This window comes from Myotis lucifugus, unplaced genomic scaffold (genome assembly GCF_000147115.1).
Source record: "Myotis lucifugus unplaced genomic scaffold, Myoluc2.0 scaffold_80, whole genome shotgun sequence".
Lineage (NCBI taxonomy): Eukaryota > Metazoa > Chordata > Mammalia > Chiroptera > Vespertilionidae > Myotis > Myotis lucifugus.
Window position 1 is genome coordinate 506,749 of NW_005871128.1, and position 22,692 is coordinate 529,440.

Genomic DNA, 22,692 nt, shown 5'->3' on the forward strand with positions numbered 1-22,692 from the left:
CCCTTGGGGGATGTCCAACTGACACTTAGGCCCGCTCCCCGAGGGCAGGGGCCTAAGCCACAGTCAGACATCCTTAGCACTGCTAGGAATTAGGCTTTTAGTGCCTCCCACCCCAGGCATCAGGCATACATACAGCCAAGCTAGCTGATATACCCAGAGATATTTGAGTTTCCATGGAAAATTTACAGGACATCCTTAGCACTGCCAAGGAGGCAGGAGAAGCTCCCGCCACCGCTGCTGCGCTTGCAGCCATCAGCCCAGCTGTGGCTGAGCAGAGCTCCCCCTGTGGGAGCATACTTACCACCAGGGGGCAGCTCCTGCATTGAGCATCTGCCCCCTGGTGGTCATTTGGTGTCATAGCGACCTGTTGTTCCTGGTTGTTCTGACATTAGGGTCAATTTGCATATTGTCCTCTTATTACATAGGATATATATGTGTGTGTTTGCATGTGTGTGTGTGTGTGTGTAGTGTGTGTAATTTTAATGTCAATTGGCTTAGAATAGTGGCAGGTAGTATAATATAGTTGAAATAATTCTGGAATGGGGGCCAAAAGACCTACCTTATACTACCTGCTTTGACACTAACTACTGGACTAACAGTAGATAAGTTATAAATCTGTGAGTCTGTGCCTCAAACTCCTAATTTATTGAGACCATTCTATTTCATACTTTCTAAGCCTTTCTAGTGCTGTGAGTCTATCATTATTAACACAGTGAAGTGAAGGAGTTGCCATGGAAACAAGAACTGCAATCATGTAATGAAGATGAACAGTTTCCCACTTTAAATATGGAAATATTACCACAACTATTTTAATATTTCAAATAATAATAAACTTATTTCTTGAGAATAATGTTGAAAATCAATAATATTTTTAATATCCTCATATATATTTATGCTCAATAGAGTAAGATATACAGATTTTAGATATTGAATGGTTAAATATACTAGCATATATTTAGTTATATACAAATATTTATTTTGGGGGGTATATATATATTATCAGACTGACATATATGAGATAATTATTGGCTTAATATTTTAATAAACTATTTCAAAGAGGCAAATATACATAATGACTTCATAGAATGGTACATAGTAAAAGAACCCATTGGAAACATAATATATAAACATTTTCCTGCATAATAAAATAATTCCATAAATTTTACATTGTGTTCTCTAGGGGAAAAACAAAAGCATTGCTTTGACTGACTGATGATAATTTTTTTGCATTTACTTTAGACTTTTTCTCTGAAGAGTTCACAGAATTTTTCAACCAAGATTTAAATTAAATTTTAATACCCAAATCCCCTAGAGATATAGATAGGCTTGTGAAGGGTTTATTATCAAGTAATCTTATCACATAAAAAAGAACATCTCCTGCATTGATATAATTATTCAGTCCAATCACTTTGACTTCATTTCATGACATTAACCCTGTATTTAGATTACCTGAGAATAAAATAGATTAAAAATAATTGCATGCAGGGATGTTATATGACATTTGCTTTTAAAGGATTTATAATATTTTTACTTTTAAGTAATATAATTTATGAATAAGATTATAATTTTATTCACTTTTATGAATGAATTTCCAATATTTTGCCATTATGAATTCTCTTCAGGATTAATTTCTGAATAAATTAAATAAGAATTCTTTTGAAAAACAAAACTACACACACACACACACACACACACACACACACATATAGATGCCATATAAGAGGTAGTTCTGATAATGCATATTTTATGTTTATATGTATATCTACTTGTATGTGTAGCACAGAAAAACAAAATACTGGGAACTTGTGATAGATTATAATTAAAATTAAGTAAGGTTGTAGTTTTGTATATAATGAGTAGTTAAATTTATTTGACTTCTGTTTTAAATGGGAAATGAAATAAACTGGTAGAAATGAAAATATATGATAAATTGCTGCGGTAGCAAAAGCTTAATATAGAAGCCATTTTGCTTTTGAGGATTAGCTTTTTAAGGATATATCGCTTTTTCATAAGTTTTTTCTTTTTAACTTGGCTAATGTATTTGCTTCTTTTCATTGTCACTGTGCCAATTCAACATTGGAAAGGGAAAAAAAAATGACCTGACCCTTACTCTTAAAATATATTTTCATTTTTTTTATTCTGGAAGCCAAATTATTTAATAGTGGGCTCAGGGAGAATAATTTGGGGGCCCTTATGAAATTAATTAATCTGTGCCTCAGTTTATCTTTTTTCCATTGAACAATATCACAGTACATCAAAGCTGGAAAGAAACTCAGGGATGAGGGTTTCGGAAATACCCATCTATAAAATAGAATTTGGTATAATTCCTCTGTCAACTTAAAAGAGTTATTTTAAGACTCACCTATCATAACACATGATGTTGCCAATGTAGCCCTGTACACATGGGAGGAGTTATTATTGTACACAAAATCTCTAAAATATCTCTGAGGTGATATGATTGGCCATTTTTACAGATAAATAGATTATCTAAAATCAGAGTGTTAGTGGTCATCCTTGTTCTGTGTGACTTTCAAAGGGAATTGTGGATTTTAGATGATCGGAGGAGAATAAGCAAAGGTTGAAGAGGTTGGGAATCTGAGCTTCTATGAAACTGTGACATTCATTGGACATCTGTGTGGAGCTAGCGTAACATTGCCTGCAAAGATGTGATCACGTACAGAAGGAGGAGAAGACTGGGTAGGGCAAATAGAGTGTTGAGATTTTGCACCTGTGGATGGTGCTTCCCTAGCATAATAAACAGAGCAAAAGAAAAGAGGATCTAGTTTGAAACTTCACATGCTTTCCTAATTCCTGAGCTGAGTCATCACAATATTGACAGGCTGAGAGATCTCTTTTCTCTGGATAGGAAAACAGGTTAGGCTCTACAAGATGGGGAAAGAGCCAGTCTTCCTGGGAGGAAGGAAGGGGAATGTGGTTTAGATGACATTGGGCTTTTGCTTTTGAAATTTCATGCCATTAAAAAATGTTCATCGTTACTCATGATGGAATACCGAATCTAGAGAGTAAAAAAAAAAACAGATTTAAAAATTAAGTCACGTGGCCATATACTGGTAAAAGCAAATGCAGTTTCCTGGAACACCATAGAGAAGAGTGCTTAAAGTTGCAGAAACTTTGTTCCCGGTTCTGAATGCCAGCTGATGTGTCCTGCTTTAGTGGTGCATGACTCATCCTTCTGAGGGCTCTTGAGTCTCTGTTGTTCAGAAAATGTGGCCCTGAAAGCTTTTGTGTAGAACTGATGTCTTCTTTAAGCTTAAAGGCAGTTTGTCCTTGACCAGTTTTTCCTTGACACAACATACTTAACTGCTACAGCATTTATCATACACGCCTCCTCAGATTTGAGTCATGCCATTGTCTTTTTTCTAACCATTGAAATATTTCAATCCAGCCCATCTGTCTTGTGTACATTCTACAAAATGTTTCGTGAGCCATGGGATGTGGCTTATAATTTTTGAAATTTCATGTATGTTTATTTTTGTACAACTACCATAATAATTAAAAGTGTTTTAAAACACACACATCAGTTAGATACTACTATGAATAGTCTAGATCATTTAGCATTAACACTGTATTATAAATCTGAAAATAGAAAAAAAGTTTTTCTTTCAAATTCCTTTTATGCTGTTTTTTGTTTTTCTTTACAAAGTTCTGTCAAATATATTATCTCATTACATTTTCACATCATTGTATGGCAGGAATTGTTATTTTCATTATTATGATGAAAAAAACTGAAGTACAGATACCTATAATGCCATGTCAACAGTCCCATGGCTAATGGGTGGTATAAAATCTGTTGTTGTCCTCCCCCAACTCCCAGTCTTAAAATGTAGTGTTTTGAGATTTGAGATATTTCTTTGAGATATTTCTTAACCAAAAAATGGTTAAGAATTTGCTTCAAGCATATAATATTGTTTATTTAAAAATAGTTAAAGCTAATAAACATTTATTAATTGAATGAGTAAATCAGCTATATAATTTAGAGAATAATGTTTTTGTCAACAATCTTGACTGGTAGAATGTTTCTTGGTTTCTATGGGCTTGTTGCCACAGTAACTCTTAAAAATATAAATAACACCAGAAAATAAAGACAAGACTGAAGCAGATGGTAAAAGAAACAATGATGGCACTTTCAGAGACTCTTTTGAATTGATAGAATTCCTTGCCAGGCTCACAGAATTTTCTATTTTCTGTGTTTTATTACACATCATATTTCATCACAAGGATAAAAATAAGTCCTTAAAAATTGGGACCCTATTTTTAATTCTTTTGTTCCCTCATTACAACCACTTTAGAGCTTATTACTATAGTCAAAGGCAATTAAAAACTTAGTACTAGTTGAAGTTACTAATTTAAGAAAGATGATGCTCTAAGAAGCCATTATTTTAAAATATTAGTAATGGATTTTCTAGGTCAGTACTGGCAGTTAATTTTCAACTTTGTTCTCTAGCCAGAGGCAGTACCAACTTGTTGTCATGGAATTATGAGTACAAGTTCCACAGGGCAGAAACAATCTCTCTTTTGACAGTGGCCTGAGTAGCAATGTTGAAGTATAAGTGTATACTTGATGAGTTATAAACACAAATGAATAGCAGACTCAAATCAGTGCCTCACAGGCCATTAAAACCTGCCCATAGGCCCTAGAGACTCCACATACTCTATCTCTTGGACTTTTTTTCTCTTCTCCCTCAAGACTTCCAATAGAGTTAGATATGATCTCCTGAGTTCCACTTTACTTTTGAATTCTCAAAAAAAAATGACAGTATTGTCTTTTGGTGCCAAGTTTTATTACTTATTACCATAAACAAACAGGGGGCAAAAAAATTTTTTTAATGGGGAAGGTTAAATGGATAGGGTTAAACTCCCTAAAGAAGTGTTCTCTGGCCTTGAGTTCTTTTTTTTTCTTTATTGATTAAGGTATTACATATGTGTCCTTATCCCCACATTACACCCCCCCCCATTCATGCCCTCACCCCCCTGTTGTCTGTGTCCATTGGTTAGACCTATATGCTTGCATATAAGTCCTTTGGTTGATCTCTCTCCCTTACCCCCACCCTCCCCTATCTTCCCTCTGATCGATGCTTCTCTGTTTCTGGATCTGTTTTTGTTCATTAGTTTATGTTGTTCATTATATTCCATAAATGAGTGAGATCATGTAATATTTATCTTTCTCTGACTGGATTATTTCACTTAGCATAATGCTTTCCAGTTCCATCCATGCTGTTGAAAATGGTAATAACTCCTTTTTTACCGCAGTGTAGTATTCCATTGTATAGATGTACCACAGTTTTTTAATCCACTCATCTACTGATGGGCACTTAGGCTGTTTCCAAATCTTAGCTATGGTGAATTGTGCTGCTATGAACATAGGGGTACATATATCCTTTCTGATTGGTGTTTCTAGTTTCTTGGGACATATTCCTAGAAGTGGGATCACTGGATCAAATGGGAGTTCCATTTTTAGTTTTTTGAGGAAACTCTATACTGTTCTCCACAGTGCCTGCACCAGTTTGCATTCCCACCAGCAGTGCACGAGGGTTCCTTTTTCTTCGCATCCTCACCAGCACTTGTCATTTGTTGATTTGTTGATGATAGCCATTCTGACAGGTGTGAGATTGTACGTCATTGTTGTTTGACTTTTTTATCCATCAGCATTGATAATTTCTTTTTAACTCTTATCTTTGAGGGTGGAGACCACTTTCCTTCTTCTGGTCTTCTATTTGTGAAAGGCAGTGTGGATCTTCTATCCTGCAAAGTTTCCTCTTCCTGGGTTATACTGTAATCAAAAATTAAATTCAGGAAAAATAATGGAAGACCCCAAGCTGGCACCAACACTCCTTAAGGCCTCCATATTGGGTTATAGCCAGTATATATCCAGCTTCTACCTGCCAATTAATTTATCCATTCTTCCAATATTTATTTAGTATCTCCTAAGTTTCAGACATGATTCTAGGTGTTGGAGATACAAAAGTGAACAAACCAATGATCTCTAGCCTCACAGAGCTTACATTCTAGTGGAGAAAGCAATACAATAAACATGAACTGATGTTAGATTGTGATAAGTAATACTAAAAAAATAATAAGGCAGATAAGAGGAACAGGTGGGGATTGCGATCCTGGAAAGGGAGAAAAGAGTTCCCGACAAAGCAAAGAGCAAATGCAAATTCCCAAAGGAGGGACTGTCATAGTGTGTGCTTGAGTGGAGAGTGAAGGAGCGAGAGGGAAGTGGGAACAATGTCAAAGGCAAACTATGTCTAGTCTTTTGCCTAGAGTTAACCTCCATGTCTATGAAATACTGACTACTGAGTGGCAACAAGTTATAGTGCTGGAGAAAATTAAGACTAAAAAAAAGAGGTGATAAGTATAACCTAAGATTCAGGGCAACCATATCAAAACCAAGTAAGCCAAGTAGAATGAGTAAAACTGAGACTTCAGGCAAACCATGTTTCTGGACAGAGTTCAAGAGGAGAGCATGTGGTAAATCTGGTAAAGTAGAAGAAATCGGAATAGAATCATTATCAAGTTGTCAGACAACCATGAAATCCAGGAAATTTATAGGAACTAAGGAGCCTGAAGGCTGGTATAGAAACAAGATGACACATCAGTAACTGAGTCTGATACTGAGGTACTTAATATCCAACCAACCAGAAGAGTCCTTCTCTGCTGTCACCCTGGAGGATGATGATCCAAGAGAGATGATGTGAGTGAAAGGTTCCAGGCCAGGATCACCCCAAATACCTGCCTGCTAGTGATACAGGGACCAGCGGTCATGTTTTCTGGTGGAGACATTCTTTTAGCATATCCAGTGCTCCTGGTCAGATTTCTTCTCTTTGCTCTCATCTTTCTGCATACTGCCATCAAGTTTAGCTCTTACTAGTAAAGCTCCTTGTTGGTTCTAGTAGGTCCTGAAGTATGGATGTTGTTGTATTGATTTCCTGCTTCAGGAAAGAGCAGGAGAGAAGGAAAAGGCACAGGAGTAGAAGTAGAAGGAAGGAGAAATGAAATAGGAAGACAAGTGGAAAAGAGAGAAAGGAAATCTGGACAATTTAGGATCATGACTCAGACATTGGGCATCTCCCTTATGACAGGTGGTTATAGAAATCAGAAACTGCCTGGGCTGTTGTGTTCTTGTGTTGAGTTTACTGGAGGGATATTCCTCTCATATCACACTCAACTGTGTGACTTCATGCATAATTGGATGTTACTTGCTCATTTTCCCCCCTTGAGAGAAATTAGTTTCTTAAGTGGGAGATATTTCTCAGCCTGAAAAAAAAAAAGACTTCTCAATTTGTATTTCACAAGTTGGCATCTATATAAAAGACAACTGGGAAAATATCGATTAAAAAAAGTATTGCAGAGCGACATTTATTCAAGACTCAAAATATTTCAGGCAATTTATAGAGCAGAGAGATAGATGTAGTCCCTGAAGGCTTAACTTGTGAGCATCAGCATTGACTGAGGAGAGCTAATTTACTGTTTTCCGAAAGGAAATGGGGTGGAGAAGAAGAATTACAGCAAAATGCTTAAACAGAAAGAGAGTCACAACTTTTTATTGAATCATTGTTTGGGATGGTTTTGCAAACTTATCAATCATTTTGTGACATTTTACAGTGTAACAAGATTTTGGTGTTGGGGAAACATCATTTTGAAATTGCCCCAAACTAGATTTCTCTCTCTCCCTCTTCCATCAAACTGACATTGGGTACAAGTTTATGAATCTTGAATGATTGGTCTATCAGCTAAAACTTTTTAATGGCAAATTACAGAAGTAAACTTGACTTTGAAAAAAAGGGGGGGGGAATCTAGTGTAAAAGAAAGGGAAAGTCTTCGGGAACCTCAGGATAAGAAATGCAGCTGGGCCCTAGGAATATTTCGGAATTTATTCTGGAAGGCCCTCAAATGTCTCTGCTCTTTGGGCCCCCTGTTTATGCACTTTGGTTTATCTTTCTTGATCTAAATTATATCTGTTTTAATACAGACTAGGGCTTTCCCATGGTTTCCAAATTGACATTATAATGTCAACCTCCCAAAGTGACCACAGAGCTGTTTAAATGCCTATTCCATATTCTTGGGAGAGAATATCTGTTTGCTACCCACTGGCCACCCCTGGTTTCATAATACATAATAAAAACATGGTTTCTAGAGTTCGAGCTCTGTGGATTTGGGGACATGAAGGGAGTGTAGTTTCCAGAAATGAAAAGTTGTTATGGGCTTGGTGAATGTGCCTAATTCGTCTTTCCGACCATGCCCAGAATGAGAATGCTGCCTAGCACCAAGGATGCTCTCAATAATTATTTGTCATGTGAATGGTTACTAACTGAATGCACTAGCGAGGAAATAAAGAACATGTTTGGTTAGATAAATGAAGATTTTGCGTTTTGAACATCATGACAGTAAATCTTTGAGTTGATTGCTCTAACAGTTAACTAAAAACTAAAGTTACATTAGTTAATATCATTTGATTTCTAGCTTTTTTCTGTATTTTAAAATTTTTTAAAATCATAAATGTTGTAAAGACATTTGAATGACTTAATAATACACATATTTATTTTAATGGTGTTTATTTCTCTATTTAAAAAATTATTTGATGCTCATGAAGACTAAACCTGGAGTAATTCGCCCGGTACCTGTAAAATCCAAAATATTATTGAAAAAAGAGGAGGATGACTATGAACCCAACCCTTTCAGTAAATATCTGGAAGATAACAGTGACCTCTTTTCTGAGCAGGTGAGTAAACATATAAGAAGTTCTTTTATATTTTGATAAATGGCTGTATATCATATATAGTTCTATGAATATAGTATGTGCAAGAAAATGTCCATTTAATGGAGTATCCTTAGTAATAAAATAGGTCATTTGTTTGCATTATAAAAATAAATTCTTATATATTTTCAATTTCTAGAATGATATTTTGAAGTATTTCAATGTTGTGCTTTTAAATTTTTTTTTCTAATGATATTATTTTTTTCTAATGATACTATTTAGAATTTTTTTTACTGATGATATTATTCTGGGGAACAAGACAGTACTCTCTATAGGGACATCACAAAGTCACTGGTTGGATGTATTAGATAGATAGGTGTTGTATTCTTATTTCTAAAATACTGTTTTCTTTTGAAGAGATGTACTATTTTAGTTTTGGTTTATTAGTACATTTGCAAAAGATATATTGTTCTCATATTAACAGAAATGATGTGATCCCCTAGATTGAGCAACACTAATTAGAAGATAGGTTATCAAGTTATTTAAAGCTTTGTTGTTCATTCATTTTGTGTGTGTGTGTGTGTGTGTGTGTGTGTGTGTATGTGTTAAAAAGATGTACTATCTTCCTCTAGTATATCCTATATTTTGGAGGAAGTGGAATGGAAGGTTGTCAGTGGTGTTTTATTAGATATTTGGGAAAAAATGTAAAAATAAATACTCATGTAATATAAAACTTCACAAATCATTTCAAAGAAAACTTTAGATATTTATTTATAAGATCACCACATTGGATAATCTTCTCTAATAGAAGTATAATATGCAAATTAACCATCACTCCATCACAAAGATGGCGGCGCCCATAGCCACAAGATGGCGGCACCCAGTCCCTCAGCCCTGCCAGAGTCCCCCAGTCTTGGGGGGACGGCCACTGAGAGCAGGCAGCATGAGTGGCCTGGCAGGATGCTTACTTCATCGCCTCTGGGCCACGGAGAGCCTCTGGGCAGCGGGTGTGGAGCGACCAGGCCCTGCAGAGAGCAGAGAACCACGGGGAGTGGGCCTACGCCGTCAGGGCTCCCCGATTGAAGAGGGCTCCCCTGAGGGCTCCCAGATTGGAGAGGGTGCAGGTTGGGCTGAGGAACCCACCCCCGTGCACGAATTTCATGCACTGGGCCTCTAGTCTATAATAAAATAGTCTTATCAATAAGGTGGTATACTGTTTTTAAGTTTTAGTTTGAAAATAACTATCTTGTCCTTGAAAATATAAATGAAATCTATATTTATGAAATGTAAGCCACATATTAGCTTTATAACCCTTAGCAAGTTGTTTCCTCTCTCTAGGCTGCAGCTTCTTAATGTATAAGATGAGGCACTTGGATCAAGTACTTTAAAGGGTACTTTAAATTCTAAAATTTGGGTTACTTAAAATCTAATATTAACTCTGACTGGATCTGAAGTCCATATAGAGCCTTGAAAAAGTTCAACATAAATACTTCCTCATGATTAACTATAATGTTTATTTATGAAGCAGGGAAGAAAATATTTTCTGTTTATTTGTCTATACTTTGTGACATGATTTTAATAAATTAAAAAATTTTAAAAAGCACTGATAATATTGAAAATTATAATTAGAGGAAATTATTTGTATTTAATGGAACACAGTATAGTTCTCAACTTAAATTAAATACAGGGTTGTTTAACTAATTCCACATATAACAGAAATGGAAATTTTTGTTAAGAAAGCATATTTCCATTATCAACAAAACACTTATTAAATATCTATTGCTTGCATGTCACTAACATTTTAGAGGTTTAATGTAATATTTTAGATATTATAGGGTGATGATAAAAGCTTTATTAGTAATATATTCTTATATGACAAAAATGCCAATAGTTAAAATAAATTTCACATATGATACATGTAACTTACATTTGTCAAGATATGATCTAATGCTATATATAATATAATAATTTTCCTCTTGTATTATAATTTCAAATTTATGCATTTTAATTTAAACAAGATTCTTTGTAGTATATTAAGTTAATCTACCTATAATTTATCACAATTTGTTGTCCTCTGAAATGATAAATTCTGTTTTCAAGTGTAGGAAATTCTTGTCATTAAAAGGAGTTGCCATTTCTTTGCTTTGCTTTTCCTGACTATATAGCAAGTTTAAAGCTCTGCTTATTTTCAACATAAACCTATGAATTTCTAGATAATTTGTTGAAAATTTGAGCTCTTTTGCAAATATTAAGGTGCCACAGACATAATCTTATTTTCATTTTCTTTCAACCAATTTATTCTTGTGTGTATCCCAATTTCTGTGTGGAACATGGGAAGTAATAGGAGTCTGCAGACTGTTGGAATTGAAAGAACTCCAGCATACCACTTAATAGTGAATTCCAAACATGCCCTGGGCTTATTCATTAACCGTGCATGAGAGAGGAAGTTATAATAGAACCGAGGGGTCACTGCACAGTGAGAAACTCCACATACTATCAACTTGTCTCTTTATATAGAAGTCCAGCTACCATCTCACTGGGACAAGAATCTACAATGGAGGCAGCTACGAAAGACAGCTCACTAGAGTAGATGCTTAGTTCTGCTTGCAAACAAATTGAGTAATAACAATTTATAATCTCAGATTGCTACTTTCATCAGAACACTTCAATAGAAGAGAGTGTACTCAAATTCAGTTCTAGCCACTATTGCGTTCTCTCCTGCCACCACAGAGTAAATTGAATGGTTCCAAACTCAGCTGATATCACCCACCCATGTAATGGAAAATTCTTTAGCCAGAATGTTGGGCCAAATTGAAGCAGCTCACTTTCACTAATCTGCCTTGTACTGGGGACAGTTCCACATGACAGATGTTGAATGAGATTGTTAAGTCAATAAATTTCCCCTAGCAGCTTCACTGCCATAAAATATGATTTCAAAACTCTCTGTTGCAAAACATCAGACACTAAAGATGATGAGACCAGACGGTAATGTATTTACTGTCACTTAAGAAGGTACAACTGGGCGACCTTTTGAACTGATAATGAACTGAAAATTTGCCTGGAGACAGCCTCTGAGTACTAAAAGGAAAGTTGGAGACCACATGCAGAATCAAGTAATTGAGACTTATTAATTAACAGGTTTTACATCAAAATGGCACAGGCCAGGAAGCTTCTTTCTGAATTAGATGGATTTTTTTTTGACAAAAACTCTTCATAATGAAATTTATGCTTTTCTGAAATTACCTTTAAATCCATCATTGCATCATTTTGTGGCCTTATTGAGTTATTATAAAATATCTTCACTCTGTACATATGAATTTTAAACTATGAAGTGCTTTGAAGCATAGTTCTATTGATAATACAATCAATTTCACTGATTAAAATGAAGATTGTAAAGAGCCAAATGGTTTTTATTTTGTCTGACTAGTGAGATTGCAAAATATATTGATTGCTTTCTGGTCTCTTAATGTACCTAATTAGATAAAGGTTGATTTCTTCACTGAAGATACTCAATTTAATATAAAAAGTAGTTGCTAACCTCAGTTCTATAAAATATTCTCTCATTCTTTATAAATTAGTCATTCAACCCAGGGTATTAGGTATGTCATTTCCTTCTTAAAGCACTAGGGTAATGTATGAAAAAGGTTTGGGGCAGAATTAAAGGGGAATATTGTTGTTTTCATGTGATTACCCCCTCCCACCCCAATAAAAGGGAAATAATGCTTCCCAGCACGTATGCCTCTTAAACTTTATCTTCCTTCGAACTCGCTTCTCAATAGGGAAGATAGCATGTTGATGTGTGAAAATGACCATTTAGCAAATTTCCTCCATACCACTTCACAGAGAACATAAAAGAATAATTATAGGGAATTTTCTTGTTTTTCTTTTCTTTTTATTTTTTTTCCTGATTTTTCTTAGCCATAATACTTGCTTATCTCTTTCCAAACTTTCTGTGCTTGGCATTAAATATTGAGGATTATGTGGGCGATTTTCAGATTTCTAATGATTCATCAAGTTATATTTCTACTGTGTCCTTCAATTTTACTTCTTTATGTCACCCACATGTTAATATTACAGGGCAAATACCTTTTTTATAAGGTGAGACTCATAATATTGCTTTATTCTGAATAACCCTGGCTTTGCCACAAATTGCGACTTTTTCAACATTTGTTTCTCAGTCAAGATGACTCATTGTCTTTTGTCAGGAAATGATATTTTATTAAGAAATACTTTTCAGATTGAAATGTTTAATTTTTTAAGTCTAGAAATGATTAAATGGTTTGCTGAATTGTTTTAAGGGGGAGAGAACTAAAATTCCTTGTAGTGTTACATTTCTTTTGGAAGGTTAAGGTCAGAGATTTGGCTTCTCCAACTATTACCATGTTGTTTTTGTTTATCCAAGTAATGAAATCCTTGTGAGTTTGTCTTCTCTTATGCCACCCTCCCTCCCTGCCTGCCTCCCTTCCTTCTTCCATATGTAATAGGTAATAGACAACTTACTGTAAACAATGTATAGTAGTATATGTAATCAATAATTTATCATCATTACAATAAACTACTTTCATATATATATATTTATATATATTAAAAAACTGCTCTATAGAGACAGTATTTGCTTTTTCTTCTAGCATATAACCAGATAGGATCACCTCTTTTTTTTCTTTTTCTTTTTTTTATTGATTAAGTTATTACATATGTGTCCTTATCCCTACAATATTCCCCATCCCCCCCACTCATGCCCTCACCCCCATGTTGTCTGTGTCTATTGGTTAGGCCTATATGCTTGCATCACCTCTTGAAACAGGATTTGATCTCTTCCTATTTCAGGCTTTAGCTTTCTCTTGACCTTGTATATGTATCAAGGTTGAAAGATTAAAACAAAAGGATTGTAATTTGCTGTTGCAGTGTCTACATTGCTAAGAGAAACTACTTTTTTGGTCCCCCTTCCCTTGGCTCATGTACATTTAAGAATCTTAAAGAGATTATTACTTGCTTTAAAATGAACACACACACAAAGACCTATTTGCCACTTCTTCCATAATAGGTAGAATTATTCAATATTTCTAATAATTAAGACACTAAATTTTAATAATTGGTGAAGTTCTGAAGCACTGTTTGCTTAATAAATACTTGGTGACTGTAGTGTCTGACTCTACCCCAGTCTACTGGGAAACAATGACAATCTGAAAGGTTTATGTATATGTGTTCTACGTCTTCTTAACCCATGATGTCACCATATATCTTTATCTAAGAGAGAGGGCCATTGACATATTTAGAACTTATTATGGAAAGTATACTCCAGTTTTAAAATAAGGCCTTGCTTAAATAGAATTAAAACCTCTATAGTAATTTTATCTGAAAAATATTAAAAACAGTTAGAATGTCAAGAGAGATAAGGTAGCTGTGTAAAAATAATTTTAAGTAATACCTAAAGTAAATGTTATTCAGAGATTAGAAAGTCAGTTTTATTTGTTGGCAAGAAAAAAATGCATTCTTATGTTTTACTTCACTGAGTCTGTCCCAAAACTTCTTGAACCATGAGTCAAAGTCAGCCTGTGAATAGAACTGTAGATGGTAACTGTCGCATGCCTTAGACATCACTTTGCATTATATATAAGACAATTTGGGTAAAACTAGTGCCCCTCTCCCAGGACACTGTCTACAATTTTTCCTCCCTCACTACGCAGTTTCAATTCAACTTCCTTACAATTATTTGAAGGATAGTTATTAAGTATCTATAGGCAATGCAGTCAGAGTGAAGGGCTTGTCATTTTATTTTCTCTACTGAACACTTTCTTTGACTCATGAGTGGGATCAAGGTAGAATGCATAGAGGAGGATATATTAAACATTGGATGTATTATTTGAATATATGGGCTATGATTGATGTGTTTGGAACACATTATAATCTCTAATCATTGGAGAGATTACATATTTTAAAGTGTGAGTGAAATTAGACTTTGAATGATGACAGATATAAAGGTCACAGCTAGACATATAAGTCTGAAGATGAGTTTTCTGAGGAGAATTCGGAATTTCTCTTCCTCTCTTTGATCCAAGATAAAATAACTTAAAGTAGGCTATTTAGGCAGAGAAAATAAATCCAACTGAGGGAGCAATCACAAGAATGCATAGGAGAGAATGAGGCAGAGAGCTAAAACTGGTAAATAAACTCTGTTTGAATTTCCTTAAAATAAAGTCAGCTTGAGAAGCCCAGCCTATAGAAAACTGAAATGAAGCTGGTAAATTCGGTCTCTTGAAATAAACACTATATGGAAAAAGAGAAAAAAAAATTAAAGAATGTATTTTTCTTTATTTCAAAGGCTACATGGAAAGGATGCTCTGTAGTAAATTTGTAAATTCAAAACCAGTGATCCCTTAGGGACAGAAGAGCTATAGGTTTTTAGAGTTTTTCAAAATGATGTTCTAATCTCCAAATACTGACATCCTAAGTGCACTTTAATTTATTGTAGGCCAGCCATCCAACTATTAATTTGTCTTATGGTCCTTTAGATCTTTAACATTTTTTAAAATCTTACTTTCCCTTATAAATATAAAACTACATCTGGTAAGAAAATAAGCTACTTACCAGGGACTGGATTGTCAGTTATCTTTATCTTGTAGAGTTTTGAGGCTTAGCAAATTTATCTGCTCAAATAAAAGCAAGTATATATTTACTCCATTGGGTAAGTTCAGAAAAATAGAGGTGTTTTTCTGAATTGTTGGCTAAAGTTTCCAGGAAGTATTAGGCCAGTGGTTCTCAACCTTGGCTGCACATTAGAATCACCTGGGAATCTTTTTAAAATCCTGGTTTCAGAGGCCCAGAAATCAGGATTTTAAAAAGATTCCCAGGTGATTCTAATGTGCAGCCAAGGTTGAGAACCACTGTATTAGGCTCTCATGAATTTCATTTAGTCAAAGGACTGACCCTTTACAGCAGGGGTCCTCAAACTACAGCCCGCGGGCCACATGCAAATACAAATATTGTATTTGTTCCTGTTTTGTTTTTTTACTTCAAAATAAGATATGTGCAGTGTGCATAGGAATTTGTTCATAATTTTTTTTTAAACTATAGTCCAGCCCTCCAACGGTCTGAGGGAGAGTGAACTGGCCCCCTGTTTAAAAAGTTTGAGGACCCCTGCTTTACAGGGTCAGGCTAGTTTCATTTGCCCATTTTAGAGCCTGCATTCAGGGAGGATCTAGTGACCTTACTCATTTTGATGTGAAATTGAACCGAAGGGAAACTAGGGCAGCTTGGTTTTACATAAAGAGCTCTATAATGTGGTTCTAGTTGAGACTGTGTGATTAACCAGCTCTACCCAGTGCATTAGTGAAACCTGAACTTCAGTGATTAAATGAGGGGATTAGACTGAAGTCAACCAGGGTGACTTTGGCCCAGACATTGTTGTTGTCATGACTGGGAAGGTGGGTGCTACTGGTATCGAGTGAGTAAGAGGCCAGGGAGGTTGTCAAACATCCTACAATGCACAGGACAGTCTCCCCCCTACCCCCACCAAATTATCCCACTCAAAACGTCAATAGAGATTCCCCCCTCCCTCCCTCAGCTTCCAGGACTAGACCAGCTTCTGGCTGCCTTTCAGTTCCAAGGATACTATGACTAATGACGCTCAATACTGTCGTTGCCAGGGGCATTTGAGTTGAACCAGTATTGATTAGGTACCTTCTTTTTGTGTTTTAATTAAGAACTTTTCCCATTTGATTTACACAGAGGATGTAAGTAAGCCTGCATTTATAAAATCTCCCACATTCCACGTAGCCTCTACTCATAATGATAGCCCTGTTTGGTAAAGGACATACATTTTCATTGACTCTGGATATTTCCACAAAATTGTGGCTTTTCCCTCTTTCTAGACTTTCTTCTTTCTTGTTGTATTTCCTTAATTGTTAGTTGTCCGGGCAGTCACCTAAAAGAGACTTTCTTAAAAGTCAGGCAGCCAGTATGAGAGCTCTTAATATTCAGGGTGTTGGATGAAGTCATTCCTGACTCTGGACTTTATTATACATCTGCAAAATGAGGACATTGGACTTTGACAAGCACTTTTGAAGGTGCCTTCTTACCCTGAAATTCTGTGGTTATGTATTTAAATATTATTGAAGCCCTCCTGATATTTAACATCCTTGCATGATCCACAAAAAAACATTGCAGGGACTATTTAAGGCATAAATTTTGTAGAGATGGAAGGTCTTATTCTACTGTTAAAGTCAAAATCATGACAAAAAATACTCATCCCCAAACAGTTTACTATGATTTTTCTTTCTGGACTGAGCAGTTTTGGGTAGTGAATCTTCTTTTATTTTGACTTTTTTTCTTTAAAAATCACTTTCTATTTACTTACTCTTTGTAGAACATTAAGACTTCATAAGTATAGTATATTACCACTATTTCCCTTTGAATACTTTTGCCTTACTCTTCCTTCAATTAAAACTGTGGGAGGAGAGATATTCTCAAAATTAAATATATATGTGTGTCTATATAAAATACACACCTATTTAATAGACTTTTTAAGGGTCCTTGTATTTGCTACTTAAATTATTCTTTGTCGTTTGTTTTTTGTGTGCTTTTCACATTGGCAAATTTGACAACTATTTTTGTTGTAAGTATCCTCAATAAGAAGGCTAAGTAGGTAACCTAAAATTGAAAAAAAGATGCTTTTTATATGAAAGTGAAGATTCCTTTGCAAGTCTTTACTGCTTCTGGATTTCCCGTTTTGCATTCTTTGAGTGCACAAGACACAAAGGACTTTAGAATAATCCTTGCAATAAACTTTGGAGATAATTTTTGCTTTTCTACCTCTCTCTGGGATGTGATGTTAGACTGGGTAACAGCCTCTGCATAGAAAATATAATGGAGATGCAGAACATTAACCCATTCACTCACATTCCTTGTGAAGACAATAATAGATTCAATCAAACAAAACCCCAGGATATTAAAAACTGTAAGATCATTTTTCCTTAAAACTGTAACACTTCATTAATATGAACAATATGGATGCTGCATTTAATGCACCTAACTATACAACTCTAGTAACATGAAGAAGTTTGTAATGATTCTATATAATAAAAGCCTAATATGCTAAGTGTCCGGTTGTCCGTCCAACCAATCAAAGCATAATATGCTAATGATATGCTAAGGTTGCTCAACCGCTCGCTATGACATGCATTGACCACGGGGGGTAGACGCTCCAACCAGTAGGTTAGCTTGCGGCTGGGGTCCGACTGATAGGGACTGAGTGAGACAGGCCAGACAAGTCCTGGAGTCCTCCCGTGTCCCTCCCCAGCCCTAATCATGCACTGGTGCAGTCCCTTGGCCTGGCCTGCGCCCTCTCACAATCTGGGACCCCTCAGGGGATGTTGGAGAGCTGGTTTCGGCCCAACCTCGCAGTCCAGGCCTAGGGACCCCACTGGTGCCTCTAGTGCAGTGATGGCGAACCTATGACATGCGTGTCAGAGGTGACACGCGAACTCATTTTTTTGGTTGATTTTTCTTTGTTAAATGGCATTTAAATAATAAAATAATTATCAAAAATATAAGTCTTTGTTTTACTATGGTTTCAAATATTAAAAAATTTCTATATGTGACACGGCACCAGAGTTAAGTTAGGGTTTTTCAAAATGCTAACACGCTGAGCTCAAAAGGTTCGCCACCACTGCTCTAGTGTAATATAAAACCTATCTGTATGTACACATCCTGCTCAGAATTTCAAGATAGTGAAAGTGTGTTTTTATAAAAAAAAATTAAAGGCATCTATGTTTTTTAGGATCAGTCAAGTAGAAATTAGCTCACATTTATGTGCAGAGTGTCTTAGCTTAAAAATGTTACCCCAAAATAATAAAATCATTGTCTAGTCCTAGCTGTCCTAACAAAGATAGAGGAGTTAGTCAGAGGCATCCAAGTCAAGAAGAGCACATAGTTTCATTTTCTGTTTTAATAAAGAAGATTCTATCTCCTCACAGTATATCAGACATTTGCAGGTATCAGTCAAGTAACAAGTTTTTTAAAGACTTGGACATTTTCTACTATTTTGTAAAATAGGATAGTTTTTTTGGTTTTTTTTTGGTCTAAAGTTTTACATATGTTTCCTTTTTTCCCAATTGACCCCCTCCCCCCCCAGCTATTCCCACCCTGGGCAAGCCCCCACCGCTCCAGTGTTAGGATAGTTCTTATGATCAAAGAATCTCTTACTGTTTTACAATCCAGCCAGTTTCCAAAAGCTCCTTTCACTCTCAAAATGACCTCTCATAAGGCTATTTTCCTCCCTAGATACACACAACGCCCATTTCTATTCTGTGGTTCCCATAGCAGATTAGACACTAGGAAACTTGTGAATCTTGTCATTTCATCCAGTTTTACTTGTGAATTCACCATACATGTCTTTTCTAATTTCGAATTTCCCCAGTTTATTAGGGATTAGTCTAACCCCCACCAACTGCATGCCAGGACCCAGCCCAATTGTGATGGTTGAGCATAGTGTGACCTTTCTCAGTCGCATACTAGGACTTCTAATCTCTTTGCTTCTCCCCATCCCCTCCATCTTCTTCTCCCCAAGTCTAAACTCAGTCTAAAGTAGTTTCCCAGTTTTCCCCTCAGTCTAAGCACACTTTTCATATTCTCACTCTGATTAATTATGTGTCCTTCCAGAGTTGTCATGTCCTGGATCCTGGATTTTTTAAAAGCTTTTTTCTTTTCTTTTCTTTTTTTCTGTCTATCACAGTATTACCTCTGTCATGGGTTCCCCAAATCAATTTTGAAGCAAAAAAAAAAAAGGCTCTTTCATTTTGCTTTGAATTTCTGCCTTAGCTGCCACCATCAGAAATCCTCACCTGAGACATGATTATAGAATTTAGCTGCCTGGGCTGGTGGAAGGACCACAGAGCACAGGGCTATGGGGTTGTGAGAGCTGGAAAGTATTGCCTGGCATGTGGTCCTCGCAGTGCTGAGTAATGCTGTGGCCTCCTGGTGGGTGGTATCACTGCTTCTCTCCACAGTCACTTCCTTTCCCTCTATTCTTAGCATTTAACCATTTAATGTTTGTTTGTGCCTGGCTGTACTGTACAGATGACCCCATAGGAAAGAGAGCAGACAATCTCAGCGCCACCCACCCCTTGCGTCCTAAATGTTCTGAACCTGGGCTTCTCTTTTCTTTCTGCTACTCTTAATCTGTTCTGCAGCCCTCAGTACTTCCTCACTTGAAACCGTCCCCTTCACACTCTGGCTGCCCACTCCATGTCCTGGTGCTCTGGTCCTCTGATCCATTCAGGGACCCTATCCTGGCTACTGGTTACTGGAGACTTGGGCTTCTCTCCTGCAGAGGAGAGAAACATTTTGACAGAATGCAAGAGACAGGCTATGCATGACCTTGGGAAGAGCAACTCTCCACTTAATTTTAGCCTAGAAAAATGAGGCTGCTAATCTCATTTCTAATGCTGCCCATATTAATGCCCATTCGTGAGCAAATGAAATAGTCACTACTTCTCAGTGCTCACTAAGTGAAGAGTGAAAGGACTCTGGACACTTTAAAGGGATTGCTTGTTTTAAGTGTTAATTGCAGTTACTATTTCTTTGAGAATCATGATAATTTTGGAAGAAAGAAGTTGACTTCTTGCTAAAGGGTCAATAAATATGTTCTTCTCTTCTCCTCACCATTATGAGGAACCATAGAGGCCCCTTTTGTGTGTTACGTTCTGACTTCTTCAATATAAATTGCTCCTCTGCACCAAATACACCTGCGTCAGCATAGGAAGAATTAAACTATATTTACAGAAAAACAGCATTTTAATGCTCTAGTGCCCACTGTAATCGATTATAAAATATTTTATCTTTCTTTTCCCTTGAGCATGTCTCTTCTAAATATCTTCACACTCACCTGTCATCTGCTTTGTGAAACTTGCTGTCGGACGACCGCAAACTTTAAGCGCTAAATAATACAAAGCCTAGATCCAAAGTTACATTTTGAGCATTTAGAAACACTGTTTTGTTTTTTGTATAGGAGATTTGAAATAGCTAAGCATATGCTATATTTTTTTAAACCTCAAAAATTCAATTTTTGTCATAATCAGGACTCAAAATAGATTGTGTTGCTTTAAGTATGTCTGTTTTAAAAATGCATATGAATTCTTTAAAATCAGGGCTGATAAGCAAGAAGTTATGCCATATGTTCAAAATTGAGAGGCCTAATTTATCTTGGCTTGATCTTAATGAAATGCAGATTATTAGAATCTCTTGGTAATTTGGGTTTTCTGTGATACCATCTGTAAAATGTTGACATATCTTTGGCTCAAGGAGTCACTCTTTAAGAAATACATTGTGACTGTTCTTGAGTGTATGAACAGGGTGTTATTTTAAATTAAAACTGTAGCAGAAATGCTGTAATTCGGATTTTCAGTTGTTATAAAACTCTAGGTAGAAAAGGGAAGCTGTAAAGAAGTGCTCCATTTGCAAAGAAGCGTTGTTTTATCAAAGAAGTGGGAAGAAGGGAGAGAGGATGGAGTTAAAGGCTCCAGTAATTTTGTCTAGTGCTGCTCTGAGTTCCCAGGGCACAGGGACAGCAGTGGCAAAGAGAAAGTGGATTTTCACCTTTCAGTTTCCAAACCACAGGCAAGCAGGCGACCTTAAAATACGAGGATGCAACAAAAGAGCCTCAGATGTACAGACTTTAATAAAAAGTGCCCATAGTACCTTAAAGTGTCCTTTGTTGGTGCTGTAATGAAAACAGCTTTTGAAATTAAACAGTGTGACTTTATGGCCGAGAAGAAAGTGGGCTTATTTCTAGAGTGGTGAATGCATCCGATATGGCTGTAGCATTGCTTTTCTGATGTCTCTGTCAATATTTAATGCTTCAGGATCTGGAATTCCTTAATAAATAGAGCTAAATTAATTTTCCCTCTGCATATCTGTCTGCTAATTTGTTTCTAATGCACAAAGAGATTACTTGCTTTATAAGTTCTTGTGTTCTTGAAATTTTGCAGGATATGAAAATTTGCAGGGTATAATCACTCAAAATAAAAGTCAAGCTCCTAAGTAAAGCTTTTTTTTTTTGGAGAAATATTTTCTCTAAGTATTTTTATATTGAAGGAGACAATTCTTTAGTAAGTGAAAGGCAATTTAAAGCATTTTATCAGAAATAACTGTTGCTTAGCTCACTGATAGAAACATGTACAAGACAATTTTATGATCCCTGTCCTTCCCTCAACAACGTGGGCAAACTTTTTGACTCCAGGGCCACAATGGGTTCTTAAACTGGACCGGAGGGCCGGAACAAAAGCATGGATGGAGTGTAAATTCAAAGTAAACATCATTACATAAAAGGGTACGGTCTTTTTTTTTTTTTTTTAGTTTTATTCATTTCAAATGGGCCGGATCTGGCCCGCGGGCCGTAGTTTGCCCATGGCTGAACTAGAACATTAACAGATTCATCTATTGAAAGCAGTGTAGAATGTTGTTCAATTTTTAGGAATCATTTAAAATAGTGATCTCCAAAGTAAGACATACCAACTTCAAGATAATTCATTAGAGGTGGGAGACATGATAAAGATTTTGTTAGTGTTTGTTTTTCTTTAAACCTAAAACAAGAGTCACAAACTATGGCCTGATGCAGCCCCTGTTGCTATAAATCAGTTTATTGGCACACGGGCAAGCCTACTCATTTATGCATGGTCTAAGGTTGCTTTCACATGATCATAGAAGGAGGAATTGTGACAGAACATACGGTTGCTAAGCCTACAATATATACTAACTTGACCTTTTATGGAAAATGTTGGCCAACTCCTGACCTAAAATCACAAGAAAGATTTTAAGCTTTGCTGTGTCACATGGGTTTATATTGGTCTCCTTTGTAGATCTGAATGCTAGACAGTCATAACTCACGTATATTCTAAGTGGGAGTTTCTGGGAGAGTTTTAGGGCTCTCTAATTTGGGGTAGTGGACAGAGTCCTCATTTGTCTATTCCTTAAGC

At 36.1% G+C, this 22,692-nt stretch overlaps 1 protein-coding gene across 1 annotated transcript in view; it reads left to right on the forward strand.

The window, feature by feature from the left end:
* MLIP (muscular LMNA interacting protein) overlaps positions 1-22,692 on the forward strand; it is a 178,879-nt gene that overhangs the window by 122,187 nt on the left and 34,000 nt on the right. Inside the window, exon 13 of the mRNA XM_023755584.1 lies at positions 8,615-8,743. Within this exon, the coding sequence (XP_023611352.1) occupies positions 8,615-8,743 (129 nt within the window). The remainder of the gene's footprint in view (positions 1-8,614; positions 8,744-22,692) is intronic.